A 17,925-nucleotide genomic window follows, 5' to 3' on the forward strand; every position below is an offset into this window, starting at 1 on the left:
GTTATATGCAAACAATGGATCATGGAAAACTACATCAAAAAAAAATTTTTTTTAATTAAAAAAAAAAAGGTATGAGATGAAGGTTATAATAGGGTTTACCCTGTAGGGTTGAGGAGAGTTTTAAATAAGGAGCTTGTTAAACAATAACTTTTATATATATATATATATTTTATTTATCATAAAAAATTTTTAGGTAATTACCTAAAAAATCTAGTGCTGGGTCAACTGGAGATGTATATGGAAGAACCAAAACTTGACCCCCTACCTCACAAGCTACACACAAACTAATTTCAGTTGGATCATAGATCTAAATATAAAAGATAAAGCAGTAAGCTTCTGGAAGGAAACAAAGGAGCATATCTTCATGATTTGAGGTAGACACAGATTTCTCAAACAGGATGCAAGAAGTGTAAGGGAAGAAAGTTCTAGGTTACATTTTAATTTTTAAAAAGTGGTCAGATGGAGACCCGGAGGGAGAGCCATGTCTAGTCCCGTCTAACTCCGTGAGGTGCTCCCCAGCCCCTGCTGCCTCAGTGTCTCTGGCCTGTCTCCCCCCTGCGCGGGAGATTTCTCCTGCCTGGTAGGGTGGCTGGGCGTCTCGGGTGGGTCGGTGACCTGCGTGCTCCCGGTGGCCATAGCGTGACCAAGGGCCGCTGTGATCCTGGCAGCCCCCAAGCTGAGCCTGGAGTGCAGGATCGACGTTCTCTTCCTGCTGGCCAGCTCAGCGGGCACCACCCCAGAGGGCTTCCTGCGGGCCAAGGCCTTCGTGAAGCGGTTTTTGCAGGCGTCGCTGAGCGAGGACTCCCGGGCCCGCGTGGGTGTGGCCTGGTACAGCGGGGAGCTGGCCCTGGCGGTGCCCGTGGGCGAGTACCGGGATGTGCCAGCCCTGCTCAGGAGCCTCGACGGCCTTCCCTTCGGCGGTGGCGCCACTCTGACGGGTCATGCCCTGCGGCAGGCGGCGGACCACGGCTTTGGGAGCACCACCAGGACGGGCCAGGACCGTCCACGCAGAGTGGTGGTCCTGTTCACCGAGTCACCATCCCAGGACGAGGTGGCTGGCCCTGCGCGTTACGCGAGGGCCCGAGAGCTGCTCCTGCTGGGAGTGGGCACTGACGCTGTGCGGGCGGAGCTGGAGGAGATCACCGGCAGCCCGAAGCGCGTCCTGGTCCACGCCGGGCCACAGGACCTGTTCCACCGAATCCCTGAGCTGCGGCGGAAGCTGTGCAGCCGGCCACGGCCAGGTGAGGTCCCAGCGCTCCGCAGTAGTGGGCTTCCTCTTGTAAGAGGTTAACGGGGTACATTTGTCAGAATTAATGAGGCCGTACCGATACATCATTATTTACTAAGGTCCATATGCCTTGTTCAGAGTTCCTTAGTTTTTACTTAGTGACCAAGGATTTTTTGGTTTTGTTCCAAGGATTCTGTCTGGGACCCTACATTACAGGTAGTCATCATGTCTTCTTAGGCTCCTCTCGGTTGCCAGATGCTCAGCGATTCCTTGGGCGGGAGTGGTTTTTTATTTATTTTTTCTTTAAGATTTTATTTATTTGACGGCACAAGCAAGGGGAGTGGCAGGCAGAGGGAGAGCAGGGAGGCCAATGCGAGGCTCCATCCCAGGACCCTAGGATCCTGACCTGAGCCAAAGGCAGACATTTAACCGACTGAGCCACCCAGTTGCCCTGGAGTGGTTTTTAAAAACCAGTGAGTCCGATCCACTTACTCCGTGCCTAAACCTTCTCCCTGGCTCCCCTCTGCCATGGAATAAAACCCGAACTCCTTCCACTGGCTTCTGAGAGCTCCCTGTGGCTGGTGCCTCAGACTTCTCTACAGCCCCTGCGCAGGGTGAAGGTGGGGGGAGCGGCCACTCAGGTCCCCTCCCTGCCTTGGACGCGCCGCCCAGCCCGCAGCTTACACTTCTTCCTCAGAGACCCTGACCCCTTCTCCCAGTCTACTTCCGTTGTTGCGCCGTCTCCTAGTACCCTGCTCCCCCCACCCCCCATGCCTGCTCATGGGATTTGTGATTCTGTGCTGGTTTCATGGCTGTCTCCCCACAGACCATCAGCCCAGTGAGGGGAGGCATGGACCCACTTTGTCCACTTGGTGTAATTAGCACCTGGAGTATAGTGTGTGGCGCGTGGAAGGTGCTCAGTAATGGGATGGATGAGGGTACAGGCAAAGTTCTGTCACAGAGGGTCCCCAGAGCTCAGTGGCTTACAGATGGTCGGTGTTCATTTTCTCACAGTTCAGAGGTGAGTGGCCTCAGCCCACAGGGTGGCTTGGCTACCTTGTGGTTCCACCTCTAGGTCCGGGGTCACAGTTTCTCAGCCAGCAGGAAGTGGGGAGAAGGGAGGTAGAAGGCAGGTAGCTTCCTTTTGAGGACAGATTTTGGACACTATACAGTTTCCAACCACATCCAGTCAGAACTTAAGACACGTGGCCACACCTATCTGCCAGGGAGTCTGGGAATGTGGTCTAGCCTGGCATTCACGTGTCCTAATATTTTAGGAGAGGGTGGAAGGTGGCTACTGCAGGGGACAGCCTAGCAGGCCCAACCCAGAGCGGTCCCTCTTTTGCTGGCCTGGTCCAGAGGAGGGGCTCTGCTGGGCAGAGCCTGTCCCGAGGCTCAGCTGTGGGTGCCCACAGGCTGCCAGGCACAGTCACTGGACCTGCTCTTCGTGTTGGATGCCTCAGCCTCGGTGGGGCCCGAGAACTTCGCCCAGATGCAGAGCTTCGTGAGAAGCCTCATGCTGCCGTTTGACGTGAACCCGGACGTGACGCAGGTCGGCCTGGTGGTGTACGGCAGCCGGGTCCAGACGGCCTTCGGGCTGGACACCCATCTCACCCGTGCCGCGGTGCTGCGGGCCACAAGCCAGGCCCCCTACCTGGGCGGGATGGGCTCGGCAGGCACAGCCTTGCTGCACGTCTATGACAAAGTGATGACTGTCCAGAGGGGCGCCCGGCCTGGTGTCCCCAAGGCCGTGGTGCTGCTCACAGGCGGAATGGGGGTGGAGGACGCAGCTGTCCCTATCCAGAAGCTGAGGAACAACGGTGTCTCCGCATTGGTGGTGGGCGTGGGGCCTGTCCTGAGGGAGGCGCTGAGGAGGCTCGCGGGTCCCCGGGACTCCCTGATCCACGTGGCAAGCTACGCAGACCTGAGGTACCACCAGGACGCGCTCCTCGAGTGGGTATGTGCAGGTGAGTGGGGGAGTCCACGCCCTTCGGTGTCCCCTCCGGGGGGTGGGGGGTGGGGGGGAGACTCAGCCTGAACCCTCAGGTACATCATTGCAAGGATGGCCAAACTTGAGAATTTTTGCTCCTCATTTGAACAGAAGACCTCATTCAGATACAGAATCCCCCAGGAATCTAAGGACCCGTGTTGACACTGACCTATGTAGTGAACAGCAGCGCCAGGAACACACACAGCCAGGCCAGCCTGACCCCAAGGCATCCTTTTGCCAGTGACCTCCTTTCTGCCTTTTTAAAAGTGTATTCGTCACAGTAAATGCTGCTGTGTGCACATTTGAGAGGGAGAGAGTCTCTGTATGCAGTAGGAGAGCTGGGTGGACGTTGGGTCTCTGACCTAGCCAAGCAGTATGGGCCCCCAACCGTGTGCTGATCTCCAACCTGCTGCTTAAGGGCCCACGGGAACATGTGTGGCCTCACCTCTGTCCTGGGCTTCCTGAGAGGAGGGGGCCTTGGGGCTGACCCCGGCTGGGCCTGCTGGGCACGTTCTCCCCTGTAGAAGCCAAGCGGCCGGTCAGCCTGTGCAAGCCCAGCCCGTGCCTGCATGAGGGCACCTGCATCCTGCAGAACGGGAACTACCGCTGCGAGTGCCGGGACGGCTGGCAGGGCCCCCACTGTGGGAACCGTAAGTGGGGCGCTCGCTCTGCCTGTGGGAGCTGGGGGTGGGGGGCAGGGCTTGAGACCGCTGAGCCCTAGGGACGCAGCTGAACGCAGGGTCGAGGGCGTTTGCTCAGCAGGCCTCCTGCGATGGTTTGTTCGTTGCAGCAGGAAACGTGGTGGGCGCCGCCTGCATCCCGGGCGCCGTTCTAGGTGCAGGGAACATAGCGGTGAACAGACGATGAGAAGCTCCGCCCTCCCGGAGCTCCCATGTGGGTGCAGGAGACGCGGTGAATGAGTAGAGCCTGTAGTGTGTTCGTGCTAGGCATCGTTGAGAAAAATAGCAGCAGCTGGGGGAAGAGGGTCTCCAGGAAGGCCTGGGTTGGGAGCGCGGTGGAGGCAGAGGGCTGGAAGGCAGGACACGGGCAGGGATGCAGGGAAGGGGGTAGAGGGTGGTGGAGGCTGGGAGGAGTTCGTTTTTGAGCGTTCCTCTCGGTGAAATGGGAGGAACGGCCATCAGCCAAGGGAGGAAGGGAGGAGGCGCTGGTGGTTCGAGCAGAGAGTAGTCACGGCCCAGGAGAGACGGGGTCTGAACGGGACAGTCATGCTGGGCAGCATTAGGGGCCCACTGTGGCTCCTGCTTGTGAATTTCCAGTTAAGAGGAGCTGGAGGCCAGAAGCAGATGCCCCTTGGAGCCTCAGGTTTTCAGCCACACGCAGAGCGTGGCTTCCTGAGGCCGGGCGGCGGACCCGAGGGCAAGCAGCCAGGGCCTCTGGTCTGGCACTTCTGCTTGGGCTGGGGAGCAAGGGAGACACATGCGGGGGCCCACAGGCTGCGCCCTGGTGAGAAGAGGGCTCAGTCACTCCTCCTGTCCTCAAGTTCGCTTCTCTCCCAGGGTCCTTGCGAGGAGACGCCCCCGCAGGAGGGCAGCAGTCGTTCACCTCCCAGCGCCCGCCCAGGAGGCCTGGGCACCCCGGGCGCTGAGGGCACGCCTGTCTCCTCCGGTCTCCCGGGGTCCTCTGAGCCGCCACCTCCCGCTCCTGCCCAACCCGCCCGCCCACCTGCCTGCGTCCCTCAGCCCCGGAGAGGAGCTGTCCCAATTGTGGACCATCCTGCTTGGGGACAGCCACTACTGCCGCTGTTGAAAAGCCTTGATGTGTAAGTGAATGTCGACTTTCTGTACCTGGGCGTGCCCTGGTGTCCTCTAAGATCAACTTCTCCCGAGGACCAAGGAGCTTGGAGACTTTCAGTGGCCTGTTGGAAGCTCACTTTGCCCACAACAAATGCTAAACAGAATGTTGCCGGGTCGGTAGTGCTCAGGAGGAGGCATGCACTAGAGTGTCCTTCAGACCCCCGAAGCCACGGCATTTCGAGACTGAAAAACTGTGGACCTTTTCACACATCTTTTCCCAAAGATGTGTGAGCGCATTTGCTTTCAGTTTGAGAAGGGGCTTGAATGGCATTTGTGACCGGATCTGTGGGTGGCAAAGACCTAGAAAGAGTCCAGACTGGAATGTGACCACGAACCAACTTGTTTGACTATGGGGGAGGGGCCGAGCATGCAGACCGCTCCGGTCTCCAGGGGCCCAGTGACGTTGGCCCGGGTCCTGAGCTACATTCCCTTGGAGGGGCTTCCTTGAGAGATTACTTAGGGGGGCTAATTGTGGGGTGTTTATTCCTTGCTTTTTTAGTAGGACAAGGAGGAGTGGAATTAACAAAATAACGGCATAGAGACACTTAGAGGGTATTGGCTTTTTGAAGCATCGATCTTATGCTGTCTAGGTGGTTTTGCTTTTCATGTCTAGTTTTGAAAGGAATATTTCAAGAAATGATGGTGGTTACTTAACAGGACCCATGTGGCAGGAAGGCTCAGCTGGGATATATTTCTGGCAAACTAGGTACTCACCCCTGCAGTCTTTAGGAAACACTTCTTCCCCTTGGTTATGTGGTTTGGATTTGGGTTTTCAGTAGAAACCTTTGCAAAAGAGCTGTAACCTAAATCCAGACGCTTTATCCGTGACTTTTATTTTTAATGTAAATAATGTAAATGTTTCACCTGCAAATGTTCAAGGCTACTTTGATTTAAAGTACTGGCAGAGGTCATCGGAAGGTACTCCTAGACATTACAAAGGAAAGGTCATTTTCATTCCCTTAGTACCTTTGCTGTGGTAGCAGGTGACATCAGAGCGGGGTCACGTGTCCACCTGGCAGGTGCTGAGAGGTGATGTCAAAGAACTTAAATGAACCTTCCCGTCTTTAAAATTGACAGCAGTTTCATCATTTTATAGTGTAAGCTCTTTGGGTCAGGGCTGATGTTTGGACATCCCATCTGAATTGCTTTGACTTAAGAAAAAACAACACACAAATGTGGGCTCTGGGCTTACACATTGCAGGCTGTTTCTATTTTTAGGCCCCAGCCCTCAAGCCACTTTTTTTTTTTTTTTTTTACCTTTTCTATGGAAGGTGCCACTGAATAGTTCAAACCTCTCCGTGCCCCAGTAGCAGCAGAGGGAATTCCTTTCTTTTAAAAGAAACTGGCCTTTAATTACACAAGCAATGTATAAATACGTTCTCCTTGGAAAAATTAGAACACTGCAGATAGGTCATCAATCTTTTATTTTCTGAATGATCCTGATTCCAGCCAACTTGCTGGATGCGCTAATCCTAATTAATTCTCTTTTCTAGAAAGATACTTATAATCAGACTCATCTCTTCCTTTTGATGTTTATACAAGTACTTTTTCTTGTCAGTTTCCATTTTCTAGGACCTCCGGAATAATGTTTTAAAAAGTAGTGGTATCTGTTTCTGGACCTGAAAGGATCCTCCATCATTCTCTGTTATTTTCTGTGGATTACTTTATCAGGTTAGGAATACTTGATTAGGAGTGTGGAGATGATGTTTTTCACATTTAATCTGTTCATATCATAAATGGCCCATTAGCATATTTTCAGTTGTTGAATCACCTTTGCTTTTTGGATAAACATGATCTGGTCATGATGCACGATTTTTTAAACACTATTGAATTTCACTTGCCAATATTAAGGTTTTTTCATCTTTGTCCAAAAAAATGAGATTTGATTTTTCTTCTGTGATTTGTGTTGGATATTTGGTACCAGAACCATGCTAACTTTATAAAATGGAAAATATATATTCTTCAAACTAAAGGCCTTTTTTTTTTTCAGTTCTCCTATTTAATTTTGCCTTAGGTTGTCTCTTTATCGTATTAGTCATTTCAATGAGCCAGATTTTGTCCTTTTTTAAATAAAGACATTCATGCATGGAACTTGCTTAATTACTCCTTAGGCAACCTTCCAAGTATTCGTATGTTTCTTTTCCCCAAGAATTATTTAGGAGTGTGTTTCACTTCTGGAAGTGCAGGTTTCCAGCCACTTATCTGCAGAAACTGATCATAGGTGTTTCCTTTGTGTTATCCTGGGAAAACCCTCTTCTGGCCTTACCTCTGCAGCTTGAGTTAAGGAGGCTTAAAGTCTCCTGCTAGGATCGCACCTTGCAGTTCTACTAGTTTTTACTGCACATATTTTGAACTTCAGTGTGTAAATAACCAAGAAAGATGTTTCCCCCTTAAGGTAGCCGTCTCCAGGCACCGCCCCAAGCCATTCCATGAACTACAAGAAAACCCCAAAATACAAGTAACGTTTTATTTAAAAAAAAAAAAAAAACTAATTCACTTGGTAAAGGACACCAAGTGTATATGACAAAGGAAATAAATGCCCTGGGATTAGGAAGACAACAGAAATCAAAAGACCTTTAGTTCTCAGGAACCAGTGTTAGAGAATGCTGATTGATTGACAATCCCCAGAAAGGAGGCAGGAACGACAGATGAAATGTTTCAATCGGTATTAAAAACCAAAACACTGTATCAGAAGAGAAGACACAAAGAACAGCACTGCCAATTTTAGGAGGAGGAGAGGTCAACCTGAAACAATTCACCATGTTTTTCTTGGAAGGGGCCTGGACATTAAGCAGAACTCGAAAGAACTTTTCCCCTAAAAATGGACTGGCCACAGGACTGCGTCTGTAAACACTGGGTAATCTTTCCTCCTACGGTAATGTAAAAAGTCGGACCTCAAAAAGATACTTTTAAATCTGAAAAAGACACTTTTCGCTGTTCTAAATTACAGGATTTTAAACATTTTTTTTCTGTATAATACAGCATCATTTAAAATTTTATTTAAAAGCAATTGATTCAGGCCTGCTTTAGGCTGAAAAAAAAAAAGTCCTTAACTTAGTGGGGACAGCACCTCAGCTTGGTCCCAAATATTCTCCCCTGTTAACTGTTTCTCAAAAAGCATGTCTTGGATGGCTTCACACAGGTGGAAACCACGGAAGACTGATTCGGACCTGCTAATGTTAGAGGGAAGTCGACATGTGGATGAGAGATGACAGTCAGGAGTTGAGGTCTCCTTGCTCACCAAAGCCGCACGACCAGGAGAACAGGGTCCTGCTACCTTGATTTCTTTTCCACCAAAGTCCCACCATCAGATGCTTTTCACTACTTAAAAAGCTTGATAAAGCAGTTGCTGAAAACTTCAAAGAAGAAACACAGAATACCCCTAAATACAGCAATGTCTTGTTTCCATCCAGTAGCAATTAGCTCTCCAGAGAAGCCTTCCCTTTGTTGTATTACTTCCTTTGGCTCTGAAAACAGACTGAGCCTCCTCTTTGCCTGCGCTCTGCACCCAGAGTACCAGAGTCCTTCCTTTTGCTTCTGAGCAGACTCACCTTTTCACACAGTTGCTGCTTTAACGAAGACTTTCATGAAGCAGGATTGTCACCAAGGTCCGTGATGGCAGGAGAGTCTTTAGATGAAGCTTGTTTCCTAACTTGTTCCTTTCTTCTCCCATTCCTAGAGTGCCATTCAAATACCAGCACCGCCCCCCCCCCCCAAAGAAGAGAGTTAGTTATCCTCTGTAGCAACCTCCATCTACATAGAACAAAGTAAGGAGAAATAGTTTTCTGAAGCATAGAAGCATTTCGGAATAGAGATGGCGGTTACATTTCCACCCGTGGCTATTTACGATGTGGGGCAGCTGCTAAGAGGGTTTTGAGGCTGTGGCAGAGCAGAGTTCACTGGGGGTGATGTGCCGCGTCGGCCACAGAAGTGAGGGAGCAGTAACTCAGGCTCGTGTGGACTGAGTAGTCAGTCACTCAGAATCTCTCCATCAGGGTAGACAGGACAGAAATCGGGAGCAGTTTGCCACAAGCAAAGGCTGCCCTAGGCATGTTCTTTACTGTGCAAACAAGTAAAAGATTAATAACACTTTTCATCTAGCCTCAGGGAGGAACCCAGTAATGGCCTTCTGTCCTTGTTTACACCTTACCAAGCCTTCACCACCAGTTGGCTGCGGGCTTTAGGCAAATCCTATCACCTCTCTGAATCTGTTTCTTTCAGAAGGCCTTTAGAATCACTGACTTTTTGATTGAAAAACTGGCCAGCCTGTCTCTGAACTTAGGCGATCGCCCTGGAATCTACCAATAATCAAGTGGCAGACAGTTGCAGGATCAAGTGTCCTCAGGCTGACTGGTCAGAATGCTTGAACCCAGCGCTCACGCCTTTCGCGTCGATCAGAGCCAGAGACTGACCCAAAGGTGGAGCGCAGCCTGAGCCCCTGTGTGAGAGCAGAGCCCTCTCAGAGCCGGTGCCTGAAGCAGGGGAGTGCTACCCGGGGCAGAAGAGCACCGCCCCCCTCGGCTGTCCCCTGGTGGCCCGGAAGGAGGCTGGGCGTGACCGCTTACCTTCGCTTTCTGGAGGACGGTGCCTTTGCCCGTGACCATGACTGAAAGAGGCCTGTTCTTGAGCGCTGTTGCAGAGTTGACCGGCGTACAGTCTGGGGCAGGGGTGGGGGCGGCAGCTTTGGGCTGTCACAGTAAGAGGAGAGCGGGGCCTGAGCCAAGGGCAGGACATGTGACCCGCTCCCCCCAGCCCCACTCCGGGCAGCCCTGCAGGCGGCCCAGAGGAACCTCGACTCCCGCCACTCACCCGGGGGCTCACGTTCTCCAGGTGGGTGGTGTCCACCGTGGTGCCCAGCGTCACGGGCCCGGCCTCCGCCTTCTTCAGGTTGTCCTTCACCTCCACGATGTTGAGCTCGAGGTCCACACGCCTTCTCTCCTCCACCCTGCACTCCTCATCGATTTCCTTCAGCCTCTGCTCCAGGCTGGCCAGGACTTCCTTGTCTGCAGAGGGAATTAAGCTGGCTGCAGGGAATGGCACCCCCAGTGGGTGTGGACAACTCCGGCTCCCCACACTCAGAGCAGGCTCCGACATCTGCATCCTGCAAAGGCTGGAGAACGCTCTGGGGGAAGAGAGCTCTGCCTTCACCAGATGGCATGGGTCTGAGGTATAGAACCTTCTGGTAGGTTCTTCGGGGCTCTCAGTTGTTTTGACACCTGCTGTTGTTGCAGCAAACCCCCAGGGAGAGAGCAGCTTTATTAATGACCCTTGGAGGATGGCTGTGCTGTTCCTACCTGCCCCACACAGTCCCCTCATCCTCCTGGCACTCCGGACTCCCCTAAGCCGATGGGGAGCGGTGGTCCTCAGCCCTGGCACTTCCTCAGTCCTGTTCCATTCTCCCCCTGGAGTGCTCAGGTTGGTACGCGAGCACCAGGAAAGGATGGCTCAGGACTCTACAGCGAAGCCACATGGCACCATGGTTTCCCCTGGCAGTGAGTTCTGGGCCAACAGCCACGAAGATGACGTATGCCCTCTTTCCAAGCCGAGGGTGAGCAGTCACCTGTCACCCTTGTCTGAGGACAAGCAGGCACAGGGGCTGATGTTTAAGAAAAATTCATGGAGAACAAGCTGAGAAGATGTTACTGATAGTTTTAGAACTGGAGTCCTAGATCAGTGGTCAGTATCTGTGCTTTGAGAATTACTTTCTTTTGCTCTGTGGCCTAAGCTAATGCTTAGGATCTTCAGGCCGCTTTGCCAGGAGCATAAACCGTAGTGGACATTTTCTCTTCTCCTGCCCAGCGAATCCACATGGGAGAGAAAAGGCCAGGGCTCCCTGGCCACGCTCCAGGTTTGCAAGGACTGTCGGGGATGAGCCTCTGGGTCATGCTAGTGAGCACACATCCCAGCTCTGCAGTCTCGGCTGGGCCAGGAGGAAACTGAGCTCCCGTCAGAAAGCAGATTAGTGGTTGCCTAGGGATCGGAGGGTGGGGGGAATGGGGAGTGACCGCTAACGAGTATGGGTGGTGAGATATTCTGAGGGTGTCTGGTGCTGGTGGCAGAGATCTGGGAAGATTCTAAAAATCATGGCGTTGTACACCATAAATGGGGCGGTTGTATGGGCTGTGACCTGTAGCTCGTCAAAGCTGTTCTAGGACAAAGAAAGTGGGTGACTCTGGTGGAGAAGGTCATGGGAGCACAATCATGTTCGAAGCTTCCAAGGAATCGGCTGGGGTTGTCCCCAAACCTGCTGCCGCCACTTGCACGTGTGGGTGCAACTTTGTAATTTACATATTAAATAAGCACTGAGATGGACTCTATGAAAATGAGGTAAGTGCTTCAGAGGATCCCCTAAAAATCAAGTTTCTTCTAGGAGATGGCTGCTGAGTGATGGGGGAAGGATCTGGAAAATAAGCTACACGGACTCTGATTTCTTTCCAAGTGTCTTAAATTTTTGTTCACTTCAACGAAATGAAGACTGGGGATGCTGGGCAGGGGAGCACCAACCTGCACCACAGATGGACGGGGCGAAGGCTAATGGGCCGCACGCAGGGGCACAGATCCGGATTCTTCCTGCGGAGAGCCCAAGCCCCCCGACTGCCCCTTTCCACCTGGGAGGCCCCTCACCTGTGCATTTTAACACGGTCTCTCTGAGCTCCCGTTTCTCTTTCCGGAGTTGAGCCAGGTGCCCCCGGATTTCTTCCTTCTTCTTCTCCAGCCTCTCTTTCTCCTCTGTGTACCGCTTTACCTCGGCTTCTGTCCTATTCTTGCCAAGCTTGATCTCTGTGGACCCAGAGAGGAGAAGCCCCAGGTCAGCCAGGCTGGGACACAAGGGCCGTCCCAACACACCCCCCGCCCCACCCCCACCCCCCCGGGGCCAAGGCTCAGACACAACCCGAAGCTCTGGCAGTGGGTCAGAGCTGAACACCAGGCCAGCCTGGCAGGGACAGACAAGGAAATTGGGCAGGTCTCTTCACCTCTCTGAACCTCTATTTCTGTGTCTGAAAGGGAGGGAGCTGGACTAACTTCTCAAAGCCATTTCCAAAACATTCAACTCTTATCTACCACAGGCACCTGCTGTGGTCACCCTCAACCTGTCCTTCACAGGTGGGCTGGCCCCAGCCGGGGTGATGGCTGCAGTGTCGGGGCAGCTCGATGGGAAGGAGATTTTCTGTTCAGTCTGGACTTTGACTGTTGTGGTTCTCGGGGAAAGCTCCTGGGGCTCTGGACTCTCCTGCCGCGGCGTCTGCTTTGGGAGAAAGCAAACATGGCTTAGCTGGCCCAGGGGCTGCGAAGGCGAGGCCAGCCTACCTGCTGGGGGACAGCCTTACCTGCAACTCGGGGTTCTCTGGAGACTCTGCCAGGGGCTCATCTGGGGCAGGGCCCGGGTCCACAGGGAGAGTCTCGGCTGGGGGCTCCAGGTGGGATGGCGACGGGGACTGGGCCCGAGCCTGTGCACCGCCGGAGCTGTGCAGAAAGGACTTGACAGGTGTGAGGTCCAGGTACACTCGGTCGGGCTGGGACTCGCCCAGGGCCTCTGTCACAGGGGCAGCTTCCTCAGGAGTTTCCACCTGCAGAGAAGAGACAGTCAGGTGGCTTTCACCTTTGCCTCTGCCCGCTGGGCTGTGGAGGGGGCGCCAGACCTGTCTCCTGTCCGTGCCCCACGCTGGAGTTCACAGGGAGCCCCCCTCCTGGGGAAGCTTCCATTGAGCTGGACTTAAAAAGCCAGGGTTCAAGTCCTGGGTTTGCCATTCAGGAGGTGGGAGACCCAGGACATAGTATTTACTCTTCCTGAATCTCATGTCTTGATCTGTAGAGAAGAGACTAGTGCACGTCCTTGTGGGGCGGTGAGGATTAAATGAGACAATGCCACAGACGCTCTTAGCACGGCACACAGTTCCGTAAATGGAACCTGCTGTCACTATGATTGTTCAGTATCAGTTTGGGCCTCAAAGGTTAATGGTGTTGCTGTTCCTGATCCTGACTCCTCCCACCCCTCACCCTGCCCGGGCTGGTTCACCAAGTGTTTGAGCTAGACAAGTCCCCAAGCCAGGTGCACTGCACACAAGATGGCCTTGTTGCACTAGGTTCCTGCACCCTGCAGGTGACTTGGAATCCACCCGTCTTAGGGACAATCTGCCAATCTCTGGCATCGAGGTTTGGTGAGGGGAGGACGGGACAGCCCAGGTCGCTGCCCAGCCTGGGTCCTTACCACAGCCATCAGCTCCGATGTCTCCACGTCGTCATACAGCATCTCCTGGTGGTCCTGTCTGGGCAGGCCGTCGATGTAAGTGTTCGGCTCTGAGAACTTCCTCTGCATCAGTCTGGAAGACCCGGCAAGACATATCGAGAAGGGGAGGAGGACAGGGCGGTGAAAGCCACCATTCTCCGGGGATTTGTGACAACAGGGGGTGCGGCAGGAGCTGCAGGCTGTGCAAGGGGACCTGGGCACTGGCATCGACCTCATTTTCAACTTTGTTTAGGGAGATCTCCTCCCTCTCTTCCCAGGCCCTTCTTACTGGAACTCCCAGTTCTGAATTTCTCTTCCAGGAAAACCAACTTCCCTTGCCCCAAACCCCACCTCTCCGGATCCTACTGCCTTCTCACCCGGATTCCTCCCTTTTAGGACCTCCTTCCTCATGTCATCACGATGCACTTGGGCAGCCCAGCCCAGGCACTTCCCTGGTTTTGTACACAGGAAAACGGATCCCACTACGGCGGCTCGGCCAGCTTCCATGAGAGCTCCCCCCGACCACCCTAACCCAGGAGCGCTTCTCCCCAAGCCCAGTCCGCTTGCCTGGAAAGCAGAAGTATAGACCCCATACTCCAGAGTGGGCTAGGACTCCTCGGGGGAGCAGTAAGGAAAGTGGATGGTCAGGAAAGGCACCAACTCTGCCATAAGGAGTTGGAGAGCGTCCACCAGGACGAGGGTGCTGTGCGCCCCCCACCCCCAGGCCTGGCTCAGCTCCTCGCTGCTCCCGGGCCCCGGGCCTCCCGCTGCTGACCCTGGGTTCTCAGCTGCCACCCTGCAATGACGGAACAGGCCACGGGAGGCCAGCCTGGGCCCACGTCTTGAAGTGTGGCTGGGAATGGGAGGGGGCGATGCAGCAGAGCCCCGTAACACTCACAGCAGAGAGGTTTTGGCCGCACTGACGATACAGGACACCCTGTCGGCATCCACGTAGTCGTAGGTGAATTCTTCCGGGTCTGTCTTGGAGCCTGACTCAGAGAGCAGGAGGCCTAGCCAGTGGCCCATTTCCTCAGAAGACTTGGCCTGGAGGAGGCCGAGAGGGACATGAGCAGAGCTGGAGTGTGCCGTCTGGTGCCCAGTCCTCCCGGCCAGGCCAGCAGCACCCCTGCCCCCGATGCCCAGGCCTCGGAGAGAGGCGGGGGCCACGTGCCCTCATTGTCACTAGCTTATCTCATCCCTGTGCCTCCAAACATTTTCTGCCCCTGGGGATACCTTGCTGCCCCCTTGCTGATGCTGTGAACATCTGTCCCAAGTACCAAATGTGATTCACAGACACGTATTTCTAGAAGGCTAATGAGCCCGGAGAGCACGCATTTGAGGCTGACGCCTCTATTTTATAAACTATCACGTGGCAGTCTATCACCCTAATTGGTATATACAAGACCGGATCCCTAGTTCAAACTTATTTTTGTTTACAGTTTCAATAAAGCCAGTCTTAGGATAAAGGGTATCTTAAGTACCTGACACCGAGTCAGCTGGCTCTGATAAATAAGGAAGTAAATCCTGGTGAAGCTGGAGCCTGTTTTCTTCCAGGGGACAACACAGTCTAAGGGTATCTATTAAAATGCCAACTCTTTCTTGCCTTTTTAGTGAGAAAACACTGGGAATTCTATGAAGACTCCAGGTTTACTTTCACGAGGAGAGCTGCTCGCTGCCCTGACACGACTCAGCTGTCCTGCCTCATTACTCTGTGGTCTTTGTCAGAGAGGCATCTGACGAAGAGCTGTGAGCGGAGCTGGACACCGAGCTGCTTTTCGTCTCCTGTTCCTTCTCCAGCGGGCGTTTCCATCAGCTTTACGTGGGCACCCTTAGCTCCAGCCACCACCCTCTCTGCTCTGGGCAACTGTGACCGCCTCCTCACTGGTCTCAGCGTGGCCCTTCTTGTGGCCCTCCCATCCCTTCCCCTGCCCAGCAGCTGGAGGAAGCATCTCGCAATCACAAGCTGAGCAAGCCGCCGTCCCCTGAAACCCTCCAGGGCGCCCCCTCGCTCTGAGGATCAACCCTCCCAGCCCTCATCACACCCCCCCCCCCAGCCCGTGGGGCTTTTCCACAGTTCACAGCACCCACCCCATGGCTTTCCAGCAGCTGTAACTAAGTCATCCACTGGGTAATTCGTTGAATAACATCTCAGTCTCACACTCAGTACATTACTGTACTGAGTAGGTATCTGTCTACAGGACAGCTGGGTGGACGAACACAAGCTTGTCCCGGGTTCCCCTTCGGGAAGCACCTGGAATGCGGAGCTTTGAGCCACCAGAGGGCAGTATTGGAGCACAATTTGGAGGAAGACCCCCCCCCCCCCCCCCCCCCCCCCCCCGTGGGGAAAGGACCAGGTGAAGGAACAGGGGTGAACCAGGGAGGGTGCTTCCCCGCATGTCAGGAACTCTGGCTCAGGCCTGCCCCTGCTCAATGCAAGGCATTAGGTCACCTCTTATTTTTGTAAATGTAACATCAAACAGAGGGTGGGGAGTGGGAGAAACATCACTGTATCACAAACCTCATTCTTCCCCCAGATAAGCCCTAACAATCATGGTCTCTAGGTACGGGGCCCCATCTGGTGATACACAAACCAGGTCAAACCCACTGTGAATCCCCAGAAGGTTTCTCAAGCAGCTCAGGGAGTTATAAATACTCCTCCTGCCCTCAGTGCAGGAAGTAGCTCATTGTCCCTTTCCTATAACCCAACCGCTCTGAGGTCAGAAAGGGAATGGAAATTTTTTTTTAAATGCAAAGAAGTAAAATGCAAGAGAATTAAAAAAAACTCAAAAAAATGCAGCGCTACACTGCCTCTCTCTGACTGTAGGATGACGGTCTGCGAAGCGCAGCCAACAGCCCGGACCCCCGCACCCGGCCTCCCCCCACAGGCTTGGCAGTACCTCGAGCTTGGCCAGCTCCTCGCCGCGGTGGAGGATGCGGAAGGAGTACAGGTGGTCAGGGCTTGGGTCTGGGACCACCTCACAGCCCACCAGGCTGAGGGGCTGCTGCGCCACCTTGCTCCGGTTCCGGTCCTGGTAGAAATGCAGGTGACTGTCCCTGACGGAGCACCAGCGTGACTTCCACTGGCTGTTCACCAGCACGTTCAGGTAACCTGCAGGAGGGGACAAGGGCATCCACGGCTGCCGCCACGTCTGGGCCTCCCAGAATCCTCACCAGAATCTCCGTTCCCAGACCTGTCACGCTTTGCCCGAGGAGCGCTCTCACTTCAAGGAGGCTGGGGATCTCAGCACATTCTTTGCCCTGCCTCTGTGTGTGCGGCCAGACCCTTGGAAAGTGGACGGCACGGCTCCGCTGCATTTCCGACTAGGTCTGGCCGGAGGGGCGGGAGTCGTGTCGTTGGCCAGAGCAGGCTGGCTGGGTATATGTGCAGGACAGGGCTCCCCAGCCTCATGCCCCGCTGGAAGCAGCCTTCCCCGCCCTGGTCACTTAGGCCACGTGCAGCCAGGTCCCCAGCCAGGGTCGCCCCGCTGCAGGTGCAGTCAGCTCCCCAGCCTCTTAGAGCCTTAGCTTCCTCAGCATCCCTGACACATGGCCTTTCCATCACCTGGTCACTCAGCCTCAGCCTGCAAAGCCCTCCTCCCGTTGGCCGGCTCTCTCTCATCCACCTAAACGCAGCTACACTTACTTGACCCTCCCTGGGTCCTGCACGCCCCGCCTGGCCTCCCTTTGGAACCTCTGGATCCCAGAACAGTTGCGACCCGCTTCCATGTCAGCTCCCCTAGCAGACCCTGAGCTTATCCAGGGCAGGAACTTGCCACCATCCCCTCCGGTGCCCAGGGTACGAAGCCATGCAACAGGTCACCGTGCGCGGCCACGTTCCCACCCACCCAGTGCTGGGCATACAGCGGGGATCATGAGTTTCTCAGAGCCACACGAACAGGAGCGCAGTAGAAGAATTCAAGCTGAAGACCTAGGAATTCTGGCTCATCCAGGCAAGTACCCCACTTGCCCATCACAGTTCTCTGGACCGAAGAGAACTCTGGGTCAAGAAAGCAGGGAGCGCAGATGCCAAGTCTTGGGAAGGAGAGCAACTATGTTCTCTGTCACCCTTCCCTAGCCACAGGGGACAGGAGCACGCTTCTCTGCTGGAGAGGCTTTCAGCACCAGTCCAGCCACATCTCACAGCGACTCACTGAGGCCAGCTTTCTGTGCCAGTGTGCCCCCCGAGGCTGCAGACAGGGGCCGGCAGAGCTGGGTCACAACCCCGGTGTCCTGGCCAGAGAAGCAAGGGGCTCCAAAGGGGAAGCCCCATCTGCTGACTTCCCATTCCACCCACCCACCCTGCTGGCCTCAAAAACCAGAACTGGGCTGGGACTCGGGAAAGGAGCCCAAGGCTGGAACACGGGTTCCAAGAGGAGGAGGAAAAGGCCTCAAGGTGGACAGTGTCAGCCTTCGGGCCCCGGGAAGAGCTCTGAGCCACGAGTCCCAGGTTGGGGGCCCGGACAGAGGCTCCCCCGGGGGTATTTTCTGGGAAAGGCCTCAGTTTCCTCAAGACAGAATGAGGGCAGTAGAGATGACCTCTGTGAGCCAAGCGGCACCCAGACACACCCTCTGTACCAGCAACGTGGGCTGCTGTCGTCCCCTTAACGGTTCTCACTGTCCCCACCTGAGTCCTAGCTCCTGCCTGGGGGGCGGGGTGGGGTGGGGG

At 54.3% G+C, this 17,925-nt stretch overlaps 2 protein-coding genes across 25 annotated transcripts in view; one reads left to right on the forward strand and one right to left on the reverse strand.

Moving 5' to 3' along the window:
• VWA2 (von Willebrand factor A domain containing 2) overlaps positions 1 to 15,584 on the forward strand; it is a 52,949-nt gene extending 37,365 nt beyond the window's left edge. For 8 of the 12 annotated variants that reach the window (XM_027592479.2, XM_027592491.2, XM_027592556.2 and 5 more), the window contains 3 exons: positions 669 to 1,241; positions 2,644 to 3,195; positions 14,871 to 15,584. In XM_027592479.2, coding sequence (XP_027448280.2) covers positions 669 to 1,241; positions 2,644 to 3,195; positions 14,871 to 15,226 — 1,481 coding nt within the window. In that variant the 3' untranslated portion in view covers positions 15,227 to 15,584. Of the gene's footprint in view, positions 1 to 668; positions 1,242 to 2,643; positions 3,196 to 3,329; positions 3,488 to 3,742; positions 3,869 to 4,008; positions 4,527 to 4,735; positions 7,382 to 14,870 lie in introns of those variants that run through there. The other 4 variants (XR_003519735.2, XM_027592512.2, XM_027592527.2 and 1 more) reach the window with 4 other exon arrangements.
• The window catches only part of AFAP1L2 (actin filament associated protein 1 like 2), a 95,336-nt gene continuing 84,895 nt past the window's right edge, over positions 7,485 to 17,925 (reverse strand). For 4 of the 13 annotated variants that reach the window (XM_027592389.2, XM_027592381.2, XM_027592452.2 and 1 more), the window contains exons 11-18: positions 16,157 to 16,368; positions 14,158 to 14,303; positions 13,242 to 13,353; positions 12,361 to 12,600; positions 12,104 to 12,278; positions 11,657 to 11,812; positions 9,842 to 10,035; positions 9,154 to 9,720 (exon numbers count right to left, since the gene is read on the reverse strand). In XM_027592389.2, coding sequence (XP_027448190.1) covers positions 9,427 to 9,720; positions 9,842 to 10,035; positions 11,657 to 11,812; positions 12,104 to 12,278; positions 12,361 to 12,600; positions 13,242 to 13,353; positions 14,158 to 14,303; positions 16,157 to 16,368 — 1,529 coding nt within the window. In that variant the 3' untranslated portion in view covers positions 9,154 to 9,426. The other 9 variants (XM_027592415.2, XM_027592397.2, XM_027592433.2 and 6 more) reach the window with 8 other exon arrangements.

This window comes from Zalophus californianus, chromosome 15 (genome assembly GCF_009762305.2).
Source record: "Zalophus californianus isolate mZalCal1 chromosome 15, mZalCal1.pri.v2, whole genome shotgun sequence".
In the NCBI taxonomy this organism is placed as follows: Eukaryota; Metazoa; Chordata; class Mammalia; order Carnivora; family Otariidae; genus Zalophus; species Zalophus californianus.